Source organism: Cervus canadensis, chromosome 3 (assembly GCF_019320065.1).
Source record: "Cervus canadensis isolate Bull #8, Minnesota chromosome 3, ASM1932006v1, whole genome shotgun sequence".
Classification (NCBI taxonomy): domain Eukaryota; kingdom Metazoa; phylum Chordata; class Mammalia; order Artiodactyla; family Cervidae; genus Cervus; species Cervus canadensis.
Window position 1 is genome coordinate 29,951,774 of NC_057388.1, and position 23,928 is coordinate 29,975,701.

General features: G+C 39.3%; 2 protein-coding genes across 4 annotated transcripts in view; both read right to left on the reverse strand.

Moving 5' to 3' along the window:
• Positions 1-23,928, reverse strand: part of IGF2BP3 (insulin like growth factor 2 mRNA binding protein 3) — a 143,820-nt gene that overhangs the window by 102,860 nt on the left and 17,032 nt on the right. The gene's annotated exons all lie outside the window — the stretch shown is intronic.
• On the reverse strand, positions 11,133-12,439 carry LOC122438210 (L-lactate dehydrogenase B chain-like). The gene has a single exon (XM_043462834.1). It carries the CDS (start codon positions 12,336-12,338, stop codon positions 11,334-11,336), a length of 1,005 nt encoding a protein of 334 aa, XP_043318769.1. The 5' UTR covers positions 12,339-12,439; the 3' UTR covers positions 11,133-11,333.

Consider the following 23,928-nt stretch of genomic DNA (forward strand, 5'->3'; position numbering starts at 1 on the left):
GTGAATGTTGGCCTTAAACCACAGTAGAATTACATGTCTTGTACTCTTGACATTAAAATAAATAAGTCAGGCATTTTCATTTCACGTTAAGGTGTTGCAGATCTTGTATATTCACTACTGTGATAGTTAGCTGTGTTGCTAGAACTTGTTACTTCTTATGTTAAGAAAGACATGTTATTATCAGCTTTAATATTTTCTAACTGTATTTCAAAATAATTTCCTTTATAATCCTATGTGCTTTATTTTATGCATTTAAAAATATTCTAAGAGGTCCACACATTTCAGGCTGCCAAAGGAATAATCCAGGGTACAAAAATAAAACATTAAAAATCCCCCACCTGAGTTGCAATGCCTACACATATTCCTATGTATACACTATGTATATAAAACACAATATATACTTTGTAAAATAATAAAAACTATTATACTATACATCTCCTCCTCTTCTATCCCCTCCTCAAAACTATCAGAGTAAGAGAGGGAGGATGGAAAGAAGGAAGCAACATGAATTATGTGAGACTGTACTATGGAATACCACACACCAATCACTCTCTTACAAGGGAAAGGAATTTAAAGTCAACTAGCTGTTTTTTAAAAAGAGACTAGCAAGTGGGCATGACACCTCAAGTGAAATAATTAACCTCCTCTAGATCTACAGTTAATTTCCCTTTCCAGGTCCAATGATCCACTTCTAGGTATCACAGCGCAGACTCCATTGATGGTCTAGTTCTTTCCCATTCACCACAAAACTTACATGAATCTCACAGACACTGCCTATCCCTTCACTGTTGTTCACTCGCCAAGTTGAGTCCTAGCGACCTCATGGACTGTGGCCCGCCTTTAGGGAACTCTCAATTAGCATGTAAATTAGCCAAACTCAGGTATGTCCTGCTTGTAATCATAAAATAGAGGATGAAGGAAAAATCACTTTTACATTATTTTTATTAGTAAAACAAAGCATAATCACCAAGGGCAAAGTATCAGAGATAGTGAGAGAATGTCAATTTAAGAAAACATTTTCAAACACCATGTAGTCTTAGATTTTACACATCCTATCCTGGAATTTGTTTACAAGATAAATCATGTGCTAATAATTATTAAAGCTGCTGGAAGCATACTATATCTCTGCCTTTGTATAAGTTTTATATTCTTCTATAAAAACCTTTAAAAAATACACCCTAATAAAAGTATTCCTAAAACATAGATTTCAAATCTTCCATGTACTGCTTTAGCAAGCAGAAAAGTTACTCACACTGTGTAAATATTTACCCTGCGTAACTAAGAAGTAAGAATTATTTACTACACATTTGCAAGTACTAATCTGTCTTAAGCAACTGACACATTAAGAAATAACAGAACAATGTTAAGAAACGCAGTATTCAACTATACTGGACTGTTTTGGGGTATATATATTACTAAAGAAATTTCCCCGACACACACACAAAAGTGTACATACAGTTAAGGTCACCAAGCAGGTAATTCTTTATTACAACAACAAATACCTACTTCACAGGGCTCCCAAGAATTTCTTTAAATAGGACACCAATTTTTGTACATTAGAAGTAATCCATTAGCCATGTTTTCCCCACATATTCTTCAAAATGTACATCTGACACCTATTTACTTATTAGAAGTTACACCAGAATAATTATTTCCCTTAACTGACTGTCCAGTTTCCATTATCTGATTCTCTAAAGTTTCACTTTAGACAAACACCAGGATTATTTTCATAAAGTGAGTATTTTGACGGGCTTCCCTGGTGGCTCAGAGATAAAGAATCTGCCTGCAATGCAGGAGATGCAGGAGATTCATGTTCGATCCCAGGGTCGGGAAGATCCCCTGGAGAAGGGCATGGCAACCCACTCCAGTATTACTGCCTAGAGAATCCCACGGACAGAGGAGGCTGGTGGACTGCAGAGTTGAACAGGGCTGAAGCGACCAAGCACAGCGCAGTATTTTGACATCTAGAACTGTGTTTTCCCACTTTGTTTTCTCAGCTCCCATCTCCCATCTGAGCTTTTAGAATTAGGTTATATTTACATTAAATTCTAAATACCTAAGAGTCAAGAGAACAGATACTGGTATTTGTTTCTCCTGTGTAATCACCAAATCATTAGAGTTTAATTTTAACTACCAGCAAAATAAGCTGGCACTTCACCTCCTCCTAAAACACACCCCCAGAGAGGCAGAGACTTGTTAGGCTGTCTTGTTCACTGTCGCATTCAGAGCCCGGAACACTGTTTGGCAGCTGAGAAGCACCCAATTGACAGTTAAATTAACATTTGTTATAATACAGAGGGGGACGAGAACATAAGACACACAGATGCACCATGCAGAAACTACCAACATTCCCAATGATTTTATTACAGCTGATGTAATAAAATCACGGTGGGATTACAGTGGGAAGACAGTGGGAATATAGAAAATTACCGTGTGAAGATCAACAGCCCCAGAAATAGGAGAATAAGAAGTTAATCACCTGTGCTATTTCAAAGAAAACTTTGAGGTTTTTGAGACCAGAAACAGGAGGAAAAAGAAGTTAACCACCTGTGCTATTTTCAAAGAAAACTTCCACACAATCTATTTATAAGTTAATCATATAGAATTTAAGACTTTTCTGCCAACAGGGAAAAATGAGGTAAAGTTTAAGTTCTCATTTAACCTTTTTTTTTCTTTTTTGGCCTGCCACTCACTCAACCTGTGGGATCCTAGTTTCCTGATCAGGATCAAACCCACACCCCCTGCATTGGAAGTGTAGAGTCTTAACCACTGGATCACCAGGGAATTCTTTCATGTAACCTTTAAAAAATGCTTATTATGCTTGAAATAGTTTCTATAAAATCCAGTACTCATTATTTATTAAAAGGTGATTTAAGTACAGGATAAAGAGCCAACAGAACTCATGTAGACTTCTAAGGGCATCTTCAAAATTTTTAGTAATAAACAGAACAGATTTAAATTGATTTTATACAAATTTTCATATTGACACCAAACTAGAGAAATTCTATCAACCTCCATAAGCCTGTATCAGTTTATCAAGTATGATTACCTACCTAATCTTATTTCTACTCAAATATGTACCAACAAATCCCACACACACGACCTGTCATGCTACAGTACATCTGGAAAAACCTACTAAAGGACTTTTTCACTTTAAAAATAACTGTCACCATAATAGTTTCTTAAAATGATTAACAAAAATTCCTTAAGAACAGAACATTTTTGGTGTTCAGTCACTAAGCTGTGTCCGACTCTTTGCAACCTCATGGACTGTAGCACACCAGGCTCCTCAGTCTTCCACTATCTCCCTGAGTTTGCTCAAACTCACGTCCTCTGAGTCGGTGATGCTATCTAACCACCTCATCCTCTGTCACCCCCTTAGCCTTCTGCCCTCAATCTTTTACAGCCTCAGGGTCTTTTCCAATGACTTGGCACTTCACATCAGGTGGCCAAAGCATTGGAGCTTCAGCGTCAGTCCTTCCTATTCAGGGTTGATTTCCTTTAGGATTGACTGGTTTGATCTCCCTGAAATCCAAGAGACTCTGAAGAGTCTTCTCCAGCACAATTCACAAGCATCAATATTTCAGCGCTCAGCCTTTTTTATGGACCAACTGTACACACTTCATCTCACATTGTATATGATGACTGGAAAACCCAGAGGTTTGACTATATAGACCTTTATCAGCAAAGTGATATCTCTGCTTTTTAATATGCTGCTTACGTACAGAATACCCACTCTATTTCCAATTGCTTAATTGCTATTTTACAGTTGATCTACTCATATCAAGATCCCAACAATATGCCCACATGTGTAGAGCAGATGTCTCTTAAGGTCTGACACAAGAAAATCCCTTCACTCCATTTTCTTGCAATTTATTTGAAGATCAAGGTCATAAACTTTGTACAAGTACTCATTCTTGGTTTTATTAATTGCATTGAGTCATTTTAAATATTAATAATTGTTTGCTATGTTGAATTTGATATACACAGATGCAAAACATCTTTGTATTGTTAATACAAAACATAGACATATATGAATCCACCCACCCAAATAATTAGAACAAGACAACTGAAACTACCATGCTCTTCCCCAATGCCTACCTCCCAGAATGTAACCATAACCCCCATATTATTTGTCATTCCCATGTCTTTTAAAATAATATTTTTAGTAACTCTATAAGTTTGTCTTTAAGTTACTCTTTAAGTAGACAAATAGCAAGTAGAATATCAAGGAGAGATAAGAAAGCCTCTTTGCAACCCCATGGACTATACAGTCCATGGAATTCTCCAGGCCAGAATACTGGAGTGGATAGCGTTTCCCTTCTTCAGGGGATCTTCCCAATCCAGGGATCAAACCCAAGTCTCCTGCATTGCAGGGGGATTCTTTACCAGCTGAGCCACAAGGGAAACCCCCTGTTGTTTGACCTGAGGCCAAACTATGGTGGAGGTAATGAAGAGAACGGCGAACTCCTTCAAAAGTTCCCATGCATGGACTGCCGCACTCAGTCAGGAAACAAAAAAACACAAACCTGCAATTCGTCCTCTGGTTTCTTACTGCCTGGCTTTTGCTACATACACTCCCCATGTGGTGTTTAATATGTTACTCTGACCCTATAAGAGTAGTAGTTGGATTTGAAAGTTGTTGTTGTTTGGTTAGGGAGAGGTTGTGTACTTCCATGAAAAGATACATTATCTCTGGCCGTCTTCCTGTGATACTGCCCTCACTAATGATCCCTAAATCCACTGTTTCATTCAAGGTTGAAAATGGATTTCCTCCTTGTATCATGCCTTCCATACTTTTAATTTAGCTGGAGTTCTTCCATGAATAACAACTTTCCTTTATTATGTTTCTGGAGACTCTGAACCACAATGAATAGAGTGAAGGCAGGATAAACATTTGATTCTTTCCTTTCTGCAGCAGATGGTTTTGTGCCACTTATCACACCCCCTAGCTCATCTCTGATTTCATCCACCACCATGGGACAGCCCTGGGCACAGGGAAATTGTCCCACCTTCTTCTATCCCTAAGCACCCCTTCAGTTCAGTTCAGTCCGCTCAGTCGTGTCCAACTCTTTGCAACCCCGTGAATCGCAGCACGCCAGGCCTCCCTGTCCATCACCAACACCCAGTGTTTACTCAAATTCATGCCCATCGAGTCGGTGATGCCATCCAGCCATCTTATCCTCTGTTGTCCCCTTCTCCTCCTGCCCTCAATCCCTCCCAGCATCAGGGTCTTTTCCAATGAGTCAACTCTTTGCATGAGGTGGCCAAAGTATTGGAGTTTCAGCTTCAGCATCAGTCCTTCCAATGAACACCCAGGACTGATCTCCTTTAGGACGGACTGGTTGGATCTCCTTGCAGTCCAAGAGTCTTCTCCAACACCACACTCTAAGCACCCCTTAGGCATCTGTTTTTCCTCAGGTTTTTCACCCAAGCCTCAGCAGAGTTCAAGGATAGCCCAGAGGAAGAGGAGAGATGAAACCCTGAAGACAATCTCCAGATTACAGAGGAGAATGTAGGAGCCAGGAGATAAATGCCCTTGTCTTCCACCTGGGAGGCATTTCTGTTCATGTCTCAAAGGTCCCGTTTCCTTCTGGTAACCTCAATAAAGTGCCCTTCGTTGGCTTTTCCTAAACCTCCATTTCACTCTTCCCACTCCCTCACTCTTGCTTCTTGAAACCATCTCCAAAAACAAACCAGCTTCATGCAAACCCTCACCTCAGTGTCCTCTTTCTGCAGTTCAAAGCCATTGTTATTTCAAACTTTTCAGAATAATAAGTTGGTCCCCTGGCATTGTCCAAAGAGGGCTAAATGCTTATTTTCTACCAGCCTGCCAATGCAGGTTAGACAAAAGAGACGCGGGTTCAATTCCTGGGTAGGGTAGATCCCCTAGAGAAGGGCACTGGCAACCCACTCCAGTATTCTTGCCTGGAGAATCCCACGGACAGAGGAGTCTGACAGGCTATACAGTCCATAGGGTCGCAAAGAGTCGAGACATGACTGAAGCGACTTAGCACACACACACGTTATGTATGCATGGATATTTGGTGTTTATCAACCCACTGCACTAATTGGCCAAAGGTGGGGGCTTCAGCAGAAGCCTCTGCACCAGATCCGGCATCTTTTGAAATGATGCAGCTCTCCAGTAATCTTTGAGAGCTTGTCTCTTTTGTTATGATTACCCAGGTTCCAATTTGTACACTTCCTGCCACCATCTTCAACCAGTTCTGGCTACATAAAACACTGGTTCCTTTTAGTCAGAAATAATATACTGAGACACAACCTGGTCACTAGGGTGCTCACTGATATTGGGCTGGTCATTGCTCCTAGGCCAGAACTAGACAAGCTACATTTTTTTTCAAAGAGAAATAAACCACATGTCCATGCCGTTTACAGTCATCCTTCCACCGTATTCAAAGGGATTGGTTCCAGTAGCCCTCCCCCGCTGGCCAGATACCAAAATCTACATATGTTCAAGCCCCTTATATAAAATGGGTAGTATCCCAAATACTTTAAATCACCTCTAGATTACCTATAATACCTAATGCAAAGTAAATGCTATGTAAACAGATGTAAATACAATATAAATAAAAGGTAGATGGTTGCCCACACAAAGCAAATTGAAGTTTTCCTCTTTGGAACTTCCTGGAATTTTTTTCCCAATTATTTTTCATCTGCAGTGAGTTGAATCCATGGATGCAAAACTCACAGACATGGAGGGCCAATTGTTATTTTCTTACTTATTTTTAAAAAATACTAAAAAAATACTTATTTCTTTAAATGGCTGCTCCAGGTCTTAGTTGCAACATGTAGACTCTTTTAGCTGCAGCATTTGAGATCTAGTTTCCTGACCAGGGATCAAACCCAGGCCCCCCACCTTGGGAGCAAGAAGTCTTAGCCAGTGGACCACCACGAAGTCCAACTGGTTATTTTCGACTTAAATTTAGATTACTAGGTTTTTGCCAAAAGTCTTTGATCTCTACTTTCCCCCCCTCATATTAAAGCTTGACACCAGGAATAAATAAAAATGTAAACAAGAAAATGCTTTATGTCCACTATGGACTGAATGTTTATGTTTCCCACCCCAAATTCTTATGTTGCAGCCCCTTTCCCTATGCAATGGTGTTAGGAGATGGGCCTTTGAGGATTACTTAGGCTTACTGAGGACAGGGGCATGGAGCCCCCATAATGGGACTACAGTTTTTCTAATAAGAGAGACCAGTCTTCACTGCACACTCTGAGGAAAGGCTATGTGATCCCACACCACTGCAAGAAGGCATCGGTCTACAAGCCAAGAAGGGGGCCCTCAGCAAGAACTCAAAGAACCCACCTGCACCTTGACCTTGGACTTCCCTATTTTTAGAACTGTGAGAAATAAACATCTGTTAAGCCATCCAGTCTATATAGAAGCCCTAGCTGCTTAAGACACCATCTGTTATCTAACCTCACAAGTCAGCATTTTACAGATTCTAAGACAAAAGCACAAGTTTACCTGTCCAAGGGCTTCCCTAGTGATTCAGACAGTAAAGAATACACCTGCAATGCAGGAGACGTGGGTTTGATCCTTGGGTCAGGAAGATCCCCTGGAAAAGGGAATGGCAGCCCACTCCAGTATTTTTGCCTGGAGAATTCCACGGACAGAGAAGGCTGTCGGGCTACAGTCCATGGGGTCGCAAACACATGCCTGAGTGACTAACACATACAAAAGAAAGAATATTACATGAAACAACTGACTGGCTCAAAATTGGGAACGGAGTACAGTAAGGCTGTATATTGTCCCCCTGCTTATTTAACTTATATGCAGAGTACATCATGTGAAATACCAGGCTGGGTGAATTCCAAGCTGGAATCAAGATTTCCAGGAGAAATATCAACAATCTCAGATATGTAGATGACATCACTCTAATGGCAGAAAGTGAAGAGGAACTAAAGAGCTTCCTGATGAGGGTGAAAGAGGAGAGTAAAAAAACTGGCTTAAAACTCAATGTTCAAAAAAGTAAGATCATGGCATCCAGTCCCATAACTTCATGGCAAATAGAAGGGGAAAAAGTGGAAGTGGTGACAGATTTTATTTTCTTGGGCTCCAAAATCACTGCAGATGGTAACTGCAGCCATGAAATTAAAAGACATTTGCTCCTTGGAAGGAAAGGCACGACAAATCTAGACAGCATATTAAAAAGGAGAGACACCACTTCGCTGACAAAGGTCTGTATAGCCAAACTATGGTTTTTCCTGTAGTCATGTACAGATGTGCGAGTTGGACCATAAAGAAGGCTGAACACTGAAAAAAAAAAAAAGAAGGCTGAACACTGAAGAATTGATGCTTTCAAACTGTGGTGCTACAGAAGACTCCTGGGAGTCCTTCGGACAGCAAGGAGATCAAACCAGTCAATCCTAAAGGAAATCAACCCCGAATATTCACTGGAAGAAATGATGATGAAGCTGAAGCTCCAATAGTTTGGCCACCTGATGTGAAAAGCCAACTGGTTGGAAAAAACCCTGATGTTGGAAAAGACTGAGGGCAGGAGAACAAGGGGGCAACAGAAGATGAAATGGTTAGATAGTATCACTGAGTCAATGGACATGAATGAATCTGAACAAGCTCCGGAAGACAGAGAAGGACAGGGAAGCCCGGCGTGCTGCAGTCCATGGGTCACAAAGAGTCAGACATGACTTCGCGGCTGACCACCACCATCTTGTCCAAACACACACATTAAGGAGTGGCAGAGTCAGAATCCAGCTCTGGGGATTCTGGCTCCACAGTCCATCCTCCTAACTATATTCCATCTTACTGATTTCACTCATAATCCAATCAATCACATAACTATTATCAAGAAAAACTTCAGAAAAAGTACAAGGTTGCATGTCAAACCCAAAGATCAAAGATACGCCAACCTCAAGCAAAATGCTCACTTTGCCCCACAGCTTTAAACCATACAGTCAATTCACATACTTAGAGTCAATACTGACATTAAATGGACATGTGTGAACACCAAGAAAGTATGGAAACCATCGTTTCCAACTATGCCGGAAACTCAGCTAATTCAGCTGCCTCAAGATATATTATGAAAATTGTATACACTGGCACCTAGGCACTTAGTCATTTCATGCTAAGTCCTAATGCAAGACACGAAAGTGTGTGTATCAGACTTGCAATCTTCCATCCAAATGAGCTGTAAGTCTTACATGTTCATTTTCTTTATTCCTCCCAAAGACCATCCGTGCTTGCTCTTTCTACCATCTCTTAAACAAATCAAGAGAATCATCAATTTCCCACATCACAGATAAAGAGACTGAGGCTTCAATCATGATGTAACACAGCTAACACCGGCTGAAGTCGGGAAGAGAAAACCAAATCTAACTAAACCTGTGACATATTCCTCTTTGCCTTGATTTCTTACACAAAGAGCTGGGACAGGAATTCCCTGGTGGTCCAGTGGCTAAGACTCCTGAGTTCCCATTGCAGGGGGCGTGGGTTCAACCCCCCGTCAGGGAACTAGATCCCACATGCCACAACTAAGAGTCCACATACAGCAGCTAAAGATTCTGCATGTTAAGACGAAGACTAGGTGCAGCCAGCTAAAAAAAAAAAGAGCCGGGACACATGATCCACGTGCGCACTGTCTGTGTTAGTGGCTCAGTCATGCCCGACCCCTTGCAACACCATGGACTGCAACCTTCCAGTCTCCTCCATCCATGGGATTTACCAGGCAAGCACTCTGAAGTGAGTTGCCATTTCCTTCTCCAATGTGTGCACTGGTCACTTTCAAATAAAAAAACCAAGGCTGTGGACTCAGAGGAGTGTGGCATGGCCTCTTCAACCTGTCACCCGGAGACACTCTTTACCTGCTGCAGATTTTCATTCTTACCTGTATCCAACCAACACAAGCTACGCCCAAAGAGGAACTTGTTCAACCTGGCCAAATTCAATACAATTACCTGTACTAATTCCAACATTCAATAATGTCTTAATAATTAAATCTATCTTTTCTTATTTTATACAGTTAAGAATGAGCTCCTTAAAAGGCAGACCTCAATTTTTTTTTAAGCAGAACACCCCAGTTAGATGAATTCCAGGGGAAATGACTCATTTCACACTGCTGGTGACGGGCACCAACCGGCATAACCTTGCCTCTTGGGTGAGCCGCCAGTCTCTTCTGAAGTCCTCAGACAGGCGGCGCAGCTCTGAAGCTCTCTCCCCTTGCAGCCTCCCTCTAGGCAAAGCTGTAGCAGGCTCAAAAACTTAGCTATAAGTTTGTAAAGGAGGAAAACTGGGAAGAACCCAGATGTCCAGGCGAAAGGGCTAAGCGCAAATGGAAACAAGTAACCTCCCCCCTAAAAAATATATATACACGTTCAGGGCTAGAAGTGCTCCACATCTTGACAGTGGCTGTACTTTCACAGGTGTACACAGTTGTCAAAACTCACTGCTTTGCACCGTTTTAAAAACATGTACTTGGAGATGGCAGGGGATAAACTGGGAGTCTGGGATTAACATAAACACACCATTATATATAAAATAGGTAAACAACAAGGACCTACCGTATAGCATAGGCAACTCTTCCAGTATATAGGTTACCTCGTAATAACCTATACTGGAAAAGAATCTGACAAAGAATAGATCTATATATGCATAACTGAATCACTTGGCTGCATACCTGAAACAAACACAACACTGTAAATTAACTATGCTCTAATTTTAAAAAGATGCACTTAGACAATAAAATAAAATAATAAAAATAAGAGATGCTCTTGACTATAAACCATACCTCAATAAAACTGTTGGACAAAAAGGGGTTAGCTAAACAAATTACAATATATAACAAAATCTCAGAGACATTACAAATGTGTAATATTTAATGAGGACATATGTTCATAACATTGTTCATTGAAAAACAGCATATTATAAAACATGGGATATGATCTCATTTTAAAATGGGTTTTACCACAATAAATGAAAAAATGTCCCCAAGCATAAACAGAAAAAATGTGCACACAGTCACATAAACAAACAGAAATAAAGAAGAAGTATAACACCAAAATACTGACTATGATGAGCTCTGGCTGGTAGACTCAGGGGCAGTTTTCAATTTCTTTTTGCTTTTGTGTTTTTTTTTTTTGTTTGTTTTTTGTTTTACGCTAGGTGGTTTATTTTATTTGTTCAAGGACTCATCTTGCAAGCTTTAATAGCAAGCATGGGCTTTGATTCTGGGAGCCCAGATTCAGACTTAGGAAGACAAAAGCGAACTGTGCTCCATGTACATGGACGCAAACTAAAGGCTTGTGGTTAATCAAATCGTAGTTTTAAGTTTCTACAGCCTCGCAGCCAGAAGTCACAGGTCCTTTAGGTCCTTCTGGATGCCCCAGAGGGTATCTGCACTCTTCTTGAGTTGGGCAACCTCTTCATCCTTCAGCTTCTGGTTGATAACGCTGGTTAACCCTCGAGCATTCAGGATACATGGAAGGCTCAGGAAGACTTCATTCTCAATGCCATACATGCCCTTCACCATTGTTGACACTGGGTGAATCCTGGATAGATTTTTCAACATGGATTCAATAAGATCAGCCACACTTAATCCAATAGCCCAGTTGGTATATCCTTTTAGCTTGATGACTTCATAGGCACTCTCAACCACCATCTTATGCACTTCCTTCCAATTTTCACTATCATTGTCTGTTCCCATTTCTGGATTCAGTTCCTGGAGAGAAACGCCTGCCACATTCACTCCGCTCCAAACAGCCACGCTTGAGTCGCCATGTTCTCCCAAAATCCATCCATGGCAGCTGCTGGGATGAATGCCAAGTTTTTCAGCCATAAGATAGCGAAATCTAGCAGAATCCAGATTACATCCACTCCCAATCACACGGTGCTTGGGTAATCCACTTAGTTTCCAGGTAACGTATGTGAGAATATCCACTGGGTTGGAAACCACAATGATGATGCAGTCAGGACTGTACTTGACAATCTGAGGAATGATGAACTTGAAGACGTTAACGTTCCTTTGCACCAAATTCAGGCGACTCTCCCCCTCTTGCTGGCGAACTCCTGCAGTTACCACCACGATCTTGGAATTGGCAGTGACAGAGTAATCTTTGTCTGCCACAATTTTTGGTGTCTGAAGGAATAAGCTCCCATGCTGCAGGTCCATCATTTCTCCCTTGAGTTTATCTTCCAAAACATCCACAAGAGCACGCTCATCAGTCAGAGACTTTCCCAGAATGCTGATGGCACATGCCATACCAACTTGTCCAACACCCACTACAGTGATCTTATTGTTTGGGGTTGTTCCCTCTTCTTCGGCAACTGGTGCAATCAGTTTGTCCTTAAGAGTTGCCATTGTGCCCAGGGGAAAGAAAGTTCTCCAGACAGTGGTGAGGGCTGCACGAAGAAGACGAGGTCAGCAGCGTGCGTCTCCTCTGGCGCAGGATCAGCAAGGAGGGCGCTTTTGTGTTTTATAAAATAAATGTTACTAATTGTTAAGGGAAAAATAAGATATTATTTCCTATCCACAAGATTAATCAAGAGAAAGCAGTTACAGATTCCAACAGTTCTAACTAGCTCTCTGACATCAGTTTTCTCTGTCCCCCAAAGATTTCTGAGTCTTGCAGAAGAAATTAGACATTTCAGGACACTCTTCAAGAAGGGTCAGTAAAACTGGGAAGGAGGGAGCAAGGTTGAGAGTTAGGAGTAAACTGAGTAAACCTCAGGTTAAGAATCTCTATATAAAGACCGAACCCCATCTACTGGGCTGACAGTTAAGAAGTCACATGCCCTGTAAAGAAAGCATATTTGCTGCAACACTTAAAGGCAATGCCAGAGCCTAGTGAATTTAATTCTGGATGGAGGAAAGGAAAAGAAAACTGTTCCCCTCCACTGTGCCAGTAAAGAGACGTCATTCTGGAAACAACGTGAAGGTCCATTGATAGCTGAGCGGATAAAGATGTGCTGTGTAAGCATAATGGAATACTACTCAGCCATTAAAAATGAAACACTGCCATTCACGGCAACACAGGTGGGCCGAGAGCGTTTATCACACCAAGCCACAGTCAGTCAGAGAAAGGCAAATACCGTATGACATCTCTTACATGTGAGATCTAAAATATGGCACAAATGAACATATCTACAAGACAGAAACAGACACACAGATAGAAAGAACAGCCTTGTGGTTACTAAGGCGGGGAAGGGGCGGAGGAGGGAAGGTTTGGGAGGTTGGAATTAGCAGATGCAAACTTTTATATATAGGATGAATAAATACAATGTTGTATAGCATAGGGAATTATATTCAATATCCTGTCATAAACCATTATGAAAAAGAATGTATGCATAACAATCACTTTGCTGTCGAGCAGAAGTTAATACAACAATATAAATTAACTATACTTCAATAAAATTAAAAACTAAGGAGATGTCATTCCACGTGTGGTGTAAAGAGCATCCACATTACCATCACCAGGAAGGCTTACTTAAAATGAAAACGTCAGGGCCCCACTACAGACCTCCTAAATCAGAACCTCTGGGGATGGGGCCGGGAACTGCGGTTTCACACACACTTAAGTTTGGGGGCCACTGAGCACCCACGCACCCATGAGGTCTGTTTAATAGGGCAAGTCCCATGAAGGCCAAGTCATTTCTATCTTATTCACTATTGTATACTACAGCGCTTAGCCGACTGCCTGGTTTGTGACCGGCAATTACCACAGTCTCTTTAAACATTACAGTTCTAAGTGAGAATCTAAGGTGATTCACTTTGTCATTTCCCAGCTTCCAGATCTTCATGGGAGTAACATCCATGTCCCCTTCACGGAAACAGTGGTATCTCTCTTTTAAAGGTGCACACTCTCATCTTCATCTATAGGGAACAGTCTGACAGCCCTAAGCGTATGGCTGGAAACTTGGAAGAATCAAAGAAAGGCTGGGTGTTCTTCTGCGTGCCATTCCTATTACTAACGTCTGCAAATAGGCACTGCCATCTCTTTTCCTTGTGGGAGATTACATGTCCCATAAAGTTCTTGAAATTTACTAGGATATGTGCGAAGCAAGATTTCAGATCACTTTGAAAAATAATAGTTGAATTAATAGAACACAAACTGATCCTTAACTCCTGAATAACCAAAAGATTTCTCTAGTCTTCACACTGAGAAGCTGAAAATGTGTCTTTAACCAGAAAAGTCACCATGAGTATTTCAACCAACCAGAGAAACACATGTAGCTGAACATCAGAGACAGTGTCTATTTAAAGAAAAGACTCTTTGCCTGTATGACTCCAAATGGTAGCTCTTTCAAAAGGGTAACATTAGCTGCCTGAGATTCCCTATTTGAACCAGGGCACCTGCACCAACCGAGAAAAACTCTTCTCCCTTAACAGAAATTTCAATATGTAAACACACATGCTCATACACACACACATACACACAATGCTTCTACGCATACTTATCTGCATAGAAAAATATCAGAAACAACCTAGATGTGTATCAATAGAGGACTCACTAAATCAGCTGTTACAAAAAAAGAGCTAGTTATATCTTGATAGAGAAACAAATTCCAGATATGTTTTTAAATATATGGGGAAGAAAGCAAGTTGCAGGGGGAAAAACTCCATCGCTGAGTAAAAAAGAAGGGAGGAAAAAAATGTATGTTGGTTTTTGTTTGACTATGAATAAAGAAACTACCAACATGGACACACGGAAGAGATTGGGATGAAAACTGGGTGCTTGAGGTACAGGAATAAGAAAGAACTTTCTTTTAATGTCTCTTAAAATATTTTAAACCATGTACTATAAACCATGTATTCAAAATTAAATTTAAAAAATTTGAAGTGTAACATAACATAGCAAATTACACATATATTCCTTGAAATTAGGGTGGTCACAAGGGAATGAAGTACTAAGATATGAAATCTCTACTTTGAGTCACCCTGAAAATTAATCATTCCCACATTTTTCCACAGTTGAACTAATTTTATAAATACCCTTACATTTTTTTCCAGCAAGACTCATATTTTTAACAAGTGATTTTTACAAGCCGTGTATCTTAAAGCTACTCTGTCCAATGGACTGCTCATTGGCCACACCCAGTCCAAACTGAATTGTTCTATGAGTGTAACACATTTAACAGATTTTAAAGATGTACAAAAACAGGAGTATAAAATTACTCAACAATTTTTATAATCATCCCACATTAAATTTAAACATTTTAGGTTAGACAGTATAAAACAGTAATTTCACCTGCTACTTTTTACTTCTACCTGAGGCTACCAGAGAAGTCTAAATTTTATATATATATATATAGTTCACATCTTTCAATTAGACGCGCTGATCTAAAACTTGTTGTTTAGTCCCCAAATCATGTCCAACTCTTTGCAACCCCATGGACTGTAGCCCACCAGCCAACTGTAATCTATGGGATTTCCCAGGCAAGAATACTGGAGTGAGTTGCCATTTCCTTCTCCATGGGATCTACCTGACCCAGAATGGAACCCGTATCTCCTGCATTGGCAGGCAGATTCTTTACCACTGAGCCACCTGGGAAGCCCAGTATAGTTGTAACTCAGAGCCAAAACTGATTTTTATTTCCATTTATCAAGGTAATTTCAGGATCTAACAACATTTTATATAGAATACTTATTCTCCACATAAAAGTCACCATCACTAAGTGACCTATACCTACAAGAAGGTGTTTTAAGAGGACTAAAGTTACCCAAGTTTTGTATTTTGAACATAGGGATATCCCTATATTAACATTTTATTTCATATTACTCCTACCTGGATGTGGTCCTTACCCAAGACAAATCCTCAGATTTGTGTTTTTTTCTAAGTGAGAAAGTTGCAGTGGTCATTATCAAGTTGTATCTTCTCATTAACTTTAGTAACTACAATAATCTCAGTACACCTGAGAGTCTGAACAATGAAGTTTAGATGCCTTGCTTCCAAGTAGAGTTATACAATGCACATGGTTTATATTTCCAATTGTAATACATTTTGTATAATCAAGCAAATAAAATAATAATTGTTATTGCTTGCAAGAGAATCTGTTGAAAATTCTGCATTATGTAATTGAATTTTTTTTCTGATTTGGGGTTTTTTTAAATTGAAATATAGTTGATTTACAATGTTGTGTTAGTTTCTGGTATACAGCAAAGTGATTCAGTTATACGCATGTACTATTTTTCATATTTTTTTCATTATAGGTTATTGTAAGACATTAAATATCGTTCCCTGTGCTATACAGTAGGACCTTGTTGTCTATTTTATAGAGAGCAAGTTTGTCGTGTATCAAGAAAACAAGGTGGACAAGTTTAATCCAAGTCTCTCTGACATTCCTCATCGAAGCCAACTCTTTTCTAGGCTTTGCAAATAACCTAACCTAGATAGTCTAATAGACTTTGCAGATAACCTTTCAATGTGATAATACACAAAAGCACACTATCGATGACTAACATCTCCAAGCCCATGGAGGACACAAATCTCTCAAAGGAGGAAACTCCTGGTCATCTTTATTACATGGAGATGACTGGCCAACAAGTTTAGCATAAGCCAGAAGGAGAGGACACGGAGAGCAGAGGTATAAGAGGCTCTCACCTTTGCAGAGTAATCACTAATTACCCTCAAGGGTACCTGGAGGTCATCCACCTGCTCTCAGACTTCCTCCATAACACAGACCCTGGAAGTTTTACATGGCCCTTTCTCCTCCCACTCCCAAAATGTTGTAACCCTTTTGAAAGCTTCACTATTAGAAAAACCACCATAAACTAAATCTGTCATTAACAATCTGTACAGGACATTAAATTTTAGTGGGCTGGACTTTAGACTTTAACACCTTGTAAAATGTTGAAATAAAAGCTTATGCATTTTCAAAACACTTAAGAACATGTAAAACAGCCAAGCACTTTAATTGCCTGAAGACGGACTTGTAGAAACAAGTGCAAAACCTATGCGAGCCAGACAGACCATCCACCAGGGGGCAGCACACTAGGCCTCTGATCCACCTCTCTCACCACCACTGTTCACATATCGGGTCGTTTTTACTTTTACACAGGCTTCAGAAGGGCTGGGGAAAGACCTCCGTCAAAATATTAACTTTTTTTTCCTAAGAGGTTCTACATTATACACATACACCTACATTTAGCACATTCCACTGATGATGAATACCAGAACACATCTTAAATGTATCAGTTACATTCCTCCAGGAACTCTCATTGCCAAAGGCGCAGGTTCAATCCCTGGTCAGAGAACTAAGATCACACAAAACCAAGCAATGAAGTAAAAAAAAAAAAAACCAGAAATATTGAGAATCCTAAATACCTTCCCTATACATTTATCTGTTGGACATCACTAAAATAGTTATTTACTCTACATTTATAACTTTAGGTATTTGGGGACTGGGGAAGACGCTAAATATATAGTGGGTAAGTTTTTAAAAATTAGCTACAAAATTCTATCTTCAGTCTCATACAAGCAGAAAAACCAACATGAAAAATACTATATATACAACTTGGTCTATCTTTCCAAGAGCCTATAAATTCATTCTTAACAGTTATGAGATCAAACAAATAGCATCAAGATATCCAACCAGAACCAGATCTGACTTATCTGTAACAACACACACATTAAAGTTCTATAGATTATATATAAACACTTTCAGAATCTTAACAGCTCTTCCAAAAACTGCAAATTACCTAAGCAGACCATCTAAAAAACTCAGTCCAGCAATGCATTTAACGTTACTGCCAATTACGACAATAGCTAAAAATGTTAATGTACATATCATTCTTAAAAATTTGCTTTCTTAACTGAGTAAGATTACTATAAAATGTTAATCTTCCTCTTTCACAACTGGAAGTTACTGCTTTTGTGTCTCTAGCACCTGGGCACACTCAACTCACAAGCTGAAAGAAAATAAAACTGCAAATTCACTACAGACCTTTTAAAAGGCCATCTCTTGAAGAAAAGTTTTATCAATTGGCTGTGGATAAAAGGCATCTTGGAAATTTTTCAGTTTTGCGAATTCAGTAAAAACTTTGCAAAGTCAGAACTATGTATTTTTTTTAACTTTATTTTCAAAAATTTCAATTCTTAGCATTTTTTGTGTTTTCTTCATTACTAGAATAACAAGAAATATAAACACACAAACTCAGATTTGATTAAACCAATTATGGATTCTAAAAAATTTTAGTGTTTCAAATTTAACCAAAAAGTTAAATATTCGTTTTTAGGTTTTCTGATGTTACTAAAATATTCATTTAGTCCTTTCATAAATATAGAGATTTAGGGTGGCAGTATTTAAACCAAATTAAAAATTACAATGAAACTAGCTAACTGGAATTTTATGTTTGACCAAACCATTCAGAAGCAGTTTAGTGAAATTTTAACTTTTAAATTACACTATCATAAAATTTAACACTTGTTATGAAAAAGTTAAACACTAATACTACTAATACAAAAATCTAACATGAGCAAAACTAAGATGTGTCAGATCTACATATTTATACAGTATAAACAGTAATATTTTAAAATAAACAGTGAATCATTTAAAATTCAAGACAACTAATCTTAGATATATTGTATTATGTAGTAATGAATTGCCAGCTATAATTCTATTATGAGGTGGTGAGTAACAACTATTTTATTACTTAAAACCTATTAGTTTAAACAAGTCTATAAAGAATCAACCAGACTGATGGACACTAAATGTCCTTCACTTCTATTTGGAATTAAAACACATTGTTATTTCATCTCACTTGTTAAAAACTCATTAATGTAACTTCACTTTAAAATGTTTATACTGAAGTTTAAAAACTAAAAATAATTCTTTATTTAAAATTCTAACCTATTACCTTTTAACTAACAAATCAGTTTCAGTATTTTCCAGAGTATTTTAAAGATTTCTCTGTAAAAAAAAAAAAAAAAAACCCTAATTTTAAATAGCTGTTTTGGAACCCAAAAAAACAATTCAAGAATACCATTAAAAAAAATAAAAACAAAAAGTAAAAAGACTAAAAGTAGAGTTTTAAAGAAATTTTCATAAACAAAACGTTGGGGGAAAAATCAATTAAATTTAGAGCACTCAATGAGTTCCAGTTAATCTAACATTATGTAAATACTATTTTAAAAGGACTAATTTGAGGTTTTTCAAGGGCTTGGGGGTTTTTTCATTCTTTTTTAAATTTTTGGTTTAACACTGCACAACACATTTCTTCATTCTGTAACTGATGATAGAGGTAAACCACGTGCTGGAGTTCTCAGAAAATTAGAATAATCTATACCAATAATGAAACCTAACATACTGTTAACATTCTATTAATAACAAACACATTTAAACAAGCTTTAATGTATTATCAGCACATATATAGGTTAAGTATACTTTATTCTTACCCGAAGACTCCACAATTTTAATAGCATTGAACATAGATGGATTATCACAATTTTACCCCCTCCCAGGTTCCAAAGCACCTTTAAAACTGCTCTTTAAAACATCAAAACGGTAAGGGGCAGAACTAAACTACTTTTGTAAAAAATAAAGAGTCATAGATGTTTGTATATGTATAAAAGTCTTGTCCCCAACAATAAAGCCACAAGAAACTCCACAGTGGATCCATTTGGGGAAGGAGAAAAAAGATTATAGCAATCATTTTAGCCATTTTTACAGTTTAAACTTTACTATATATACTATGTTTTTTTTTTTTAATCTTCCAACTTTTTAAATTACCACACACAAAAAAAATCTAGTTTTGCTTTATTCTGGTGGGTATTCTATATACAATATATTATCTCCAAAAAAAGTTTAAGATTTCATTTTAGTGTGCACACAGCTTACCAACAGCTCTAAGGTTAAAGAGAAATAACAAAGAAATAGACGGCAATATTCTTCCAATTTCATACCTATTATAGAATTAGAACATCAAAATGCAATCAACTGGGGAAAATACATGGTCATGAGCGAAAACAAAGTTAAAATGGTATGGAAAAAACAACCTACATATGATTAACAATTATTGTAAGTGGTGCACATACTAGGTGATTATTACATTTTCAGGGGCAGAGTTTAAATTATCTGAATTTAGACTTCATGTGTCATATTCATGAAGAATGACCTTTCACTAGTTGTAAGACAGCCCCAGAAGAGATTCAAATATATTAGATTTATGGCACTTAGGCAGCTAAAGTCTCTTTTTAAGTACAAAGCCGCTAAAATGCGGTACAAGCGCGCACAGACTGCACTTGGTGTTGTGGACAGTAGATCATCACAATCATTTTCCACGTGTGCTGAATCATGTCTTCAGCACACATCACCAGGCTATAATACCTCTCACCTTAAAGACCTTCACTGTCACAGAGCCACAAAACAGCAACTTGTTACGCTCTGTAAAACAATAATGAATCCATACCAATATAAAGGAATAAAATAAACGGAGTACGGATAGGGTGGGACGAATTGGGATGGCAGCACCGACATCCACGCTACCATGCGGAAAGCAGACAGGAAGTGGGAAGCCGCTGTCGTACCGGGAGGGCAGCTCAGGGCTCTGTGACATCGGGCGGGTGGGGGTGGCCAAGGGAGGGAGGCTCCAGATGGAGTGGAGAAAGTTCTTCTTTAAAGTAAAATTCTAACTAATCTAAGAAATAACAGAAGTGGGGAGTCACCATTTGGCAGCCACTACAGACAATAGTAGTTTCAGGTAAGAATCACCAATGAAATCTAAAATCAATGAAAGCATGATGAGAACAGAATCTTTATATTGTCTCAAAATATTCCCTCACAAGAGTCTTCATACAAAGGAGAAAATAGTAACTCTACACTGGAGAAGTCTGGCAGACACAGCTTAGCCAATTGGCAACATCTCCAGGAGTACCAAAAAAAAAATCAGCGTCTCAAACCTCCTGGTGAGATACACTGACCACATCATCTCTGAAAGAACATAACCAGATTGTAACCACAGGGAGATATCAGACCAACCCACACTGAGGGATATTCTACACCATAACCAGCCTACACTAATCAAAAACATGAAGTCCATGAAAGACAAAAGACTAAGGAACTGCCCCAGTTTGGGGGGGAAAAAAAAAAGAAACACCCAACTAAATGAAGTTTATAATCTTGGATCCGATCCAGGATCCAAAAAGACCATTTGTGGACAATAGGCAAAACGTGAATAACATCTGTAGAGTAAATACCATTGTCTCAATGTTAATTTTTTTAAAAATAATTTCACTATAGTCATTTAATAGAATGTCTTTGTTTTTAGAAAATATACACCGAGTACTTAGAGACAAATGGTAATTCTGCAACTTACTTTCAAATGACCCAGGGAAACTGGAGTAGTCAAAACCAATTATTTGGGGAAACCAGATGGAAGGTACATGTATAATGCGTACTGTTTTTGCATCTTTCCTACAAACTGAAATAGGAAACTTTTAAAGTCCTCCTTTAAACTACAACCCCTCCCAAGTACCACCCCATTTCTCTGCAGTCTTCACAGCAAATCCCGTGAAAATTAATCCACGCTCACTGTCGACTTCCTCTCCGTCTATCCATTCCTACATCCCCACCACTGAGGGCTCCAAGCCCTACCGCTCCATCACCACTGCACCTGTCGGGATACCAGTGAGGACAATGTTGCCACCTCCAGCTTCACTCTACTGCACATCATTTGTCACAGCTTGTAACTCTTCTTAAACAGGTTCCTAACCACCTCAGGAGCTTCTTTCAAGTCTCTCCTCCCAGCTCACAGCTGTCCCTTGAGCTCCTTCCTTCCCCACGCCCCTCCACTCCCTCACCATCCTCTCAGACCCGCCACTCCCACTGCCTCCTGCCCTGTACACGCTGACTCACTGTTCTCGCTCCACGTCTTAACAGGCATCTCAAACCTGGCCAAACCGAACTCCTCTCCCTCTCCCCTCATCATGATGCTCTCATAGTCTAGCTCATCACAATTAGTGGAAACATCATCCTTCCAGTTGCTTGAGTCAAGGTTATCCTTGATTCTTCCCTCATTCCCTGCACCCACTCCCTCCATGTTCAAAACACAATATTCTAACCATGCACCACCACCAACACTGTGGCCTTTTCAATTGTGTGGGCTCAATTGTTTCCAATTCTTTGGGGCCCCACAGACAGCAGCCCATTTTCTCCTAACTGGCCTTCCTCATCACCCTTCACCCACCATAGTCTAACCTCAGCAGAGTTCCCCCCTTTTTTGTGCCACATCCTGTGGCATATGGGGTGTTAGTTCCCCAACCAGGGATCAAACCCACACCCCCTGCATTGGAAGCAGAGACTCTTAACCACCAGACCGCCAGAAACAGAGAAGTTCCAGCAGAATTCCCTTTTAAAGGTCAGACAGGACTTAGCGACTGAACAACATCCAAAGTGTCCATTCTGTAGACCCTCCCATGGGTTCCTCTCACCCCATCCCTCCCCGCCAGCAGGCACTCCATCCCCTACGGTGTTCCCCCTTCCTGCGCTGACTCAGCCACGATGACTCCGGGGTGACTGGAAAGGCAGTGGATATGTGCAGGTGTTGGTACTCCTGGGTTCATCATCCCCTCTTGCTTCTGTCCCTCTTCCCTGGGGCACCCACCTGCTCCTCTCACACCCCCTCACCCCCAATAAACCTTTGCTCATGAAGCACCACATAGATGAGGCTTCCCCTGATCATCCAACCTGAAAACCCTAAACCCAAACCCTTGCCAACTGTCCTCCTCCCTCCTTACCCCGCCTTATTTTTCCCTCTGTAGCCTTTAATGTGCCTCACATGGTGTGTTTGTCCCTTCTTATCTAAAGCAGTGCTGTCCAAGAACAGAAAACAAGCCACAGATGCAATAATATTATGCAATAATATTAAATTCTCCAATACCACACTCAAGTAAAAAGAAAATAGGTAAAATATAAAAGTTATCCATGAGACATTTTATATTATCTTTTTGAACCAACTCTTCAAAATCCAGTGTGTATTTTACACGTACACAATCTCAATTTGGACAAGCCACATTTTGACTGTTTGACAGTCACATGTGGGCAGTGCAGTCCTAGACGCAAAACTTCATGAGAGCAAGTTACTATCTTCTGTTCACTTCTGTCTCCCAAGAATCTAAAGCAGTACCTGGCAGGTAAGAAAAATTTTGTTGAATGGATCACTTAAAAAATACCAAGATCTCTAACACAAAGCCATTTGAAAAAGAGAACCTGATAGCAAGCTACCAAGGTTTCTCAAGCCCAATAAAAATACAAGAAATGGAAAGACTTGTGAAATATTAATACTGTGAAAGGTCCTTGTTGTATTTAATCCTTGAAAAGGAAAAAAAAAAAAAAAATCATTGCCTAAGAGAAGAAAACTACCTCTCCAGAGAGATGAACAAAAGTAGTTATTTTCTAAAATTAACTAACTTATATAGGGCAAGAAAAGCTGGCTGAAATGTGTCAGAGGCTTGACTCTTCACTGGTCACCCTTAAAATATGAGTCGCCACAAGCTTCCAGCCTCAAAACATCTCAACTGCCGAAAGAAACTTTGATGTTGCTCCTCCATTCTAATAGTTAGGTCTTTTAACATTTTAGGAATAACCAAAGGTTATCATACTGAAGGCTGTTCATTTTCTCAGGCAAGACTTGTAGTCACCATGTGGGGTTCACTTTGGTTTGAGGAACTTAAAGCCGAACTGTGATTGCCCGAATGTCCACACTCACTCCATTTTGCTCAAGCACACTTAAGTGCTCCCTAACTATTTAATTATCTTGTATACACCTATATTTTTCTTTCATATTTAGTTTCTTGTATTTTTTTCATCTTTTTTTTTTTTTTTTCTCTTCACACTTGTTTTTCACAGACTGACTTGGGTAAAATTCCCTATTGAATGGCTAACATGTCATGGAGCTACATAAAACCCTCACTTTCTCTTGCCATCTGTTGTGTTATGATGCAAATACATATTCA

What these genes read in the sequence shown, in the direction of transcription:
- LOC122438210 (XM_043462834.1), bottom strand. Translation starts at nt 12,338, where the DNA reads ATGGCAACTCTTAAGGACAAACTGATTGCACCAGTTGCCGAAGAAGAG.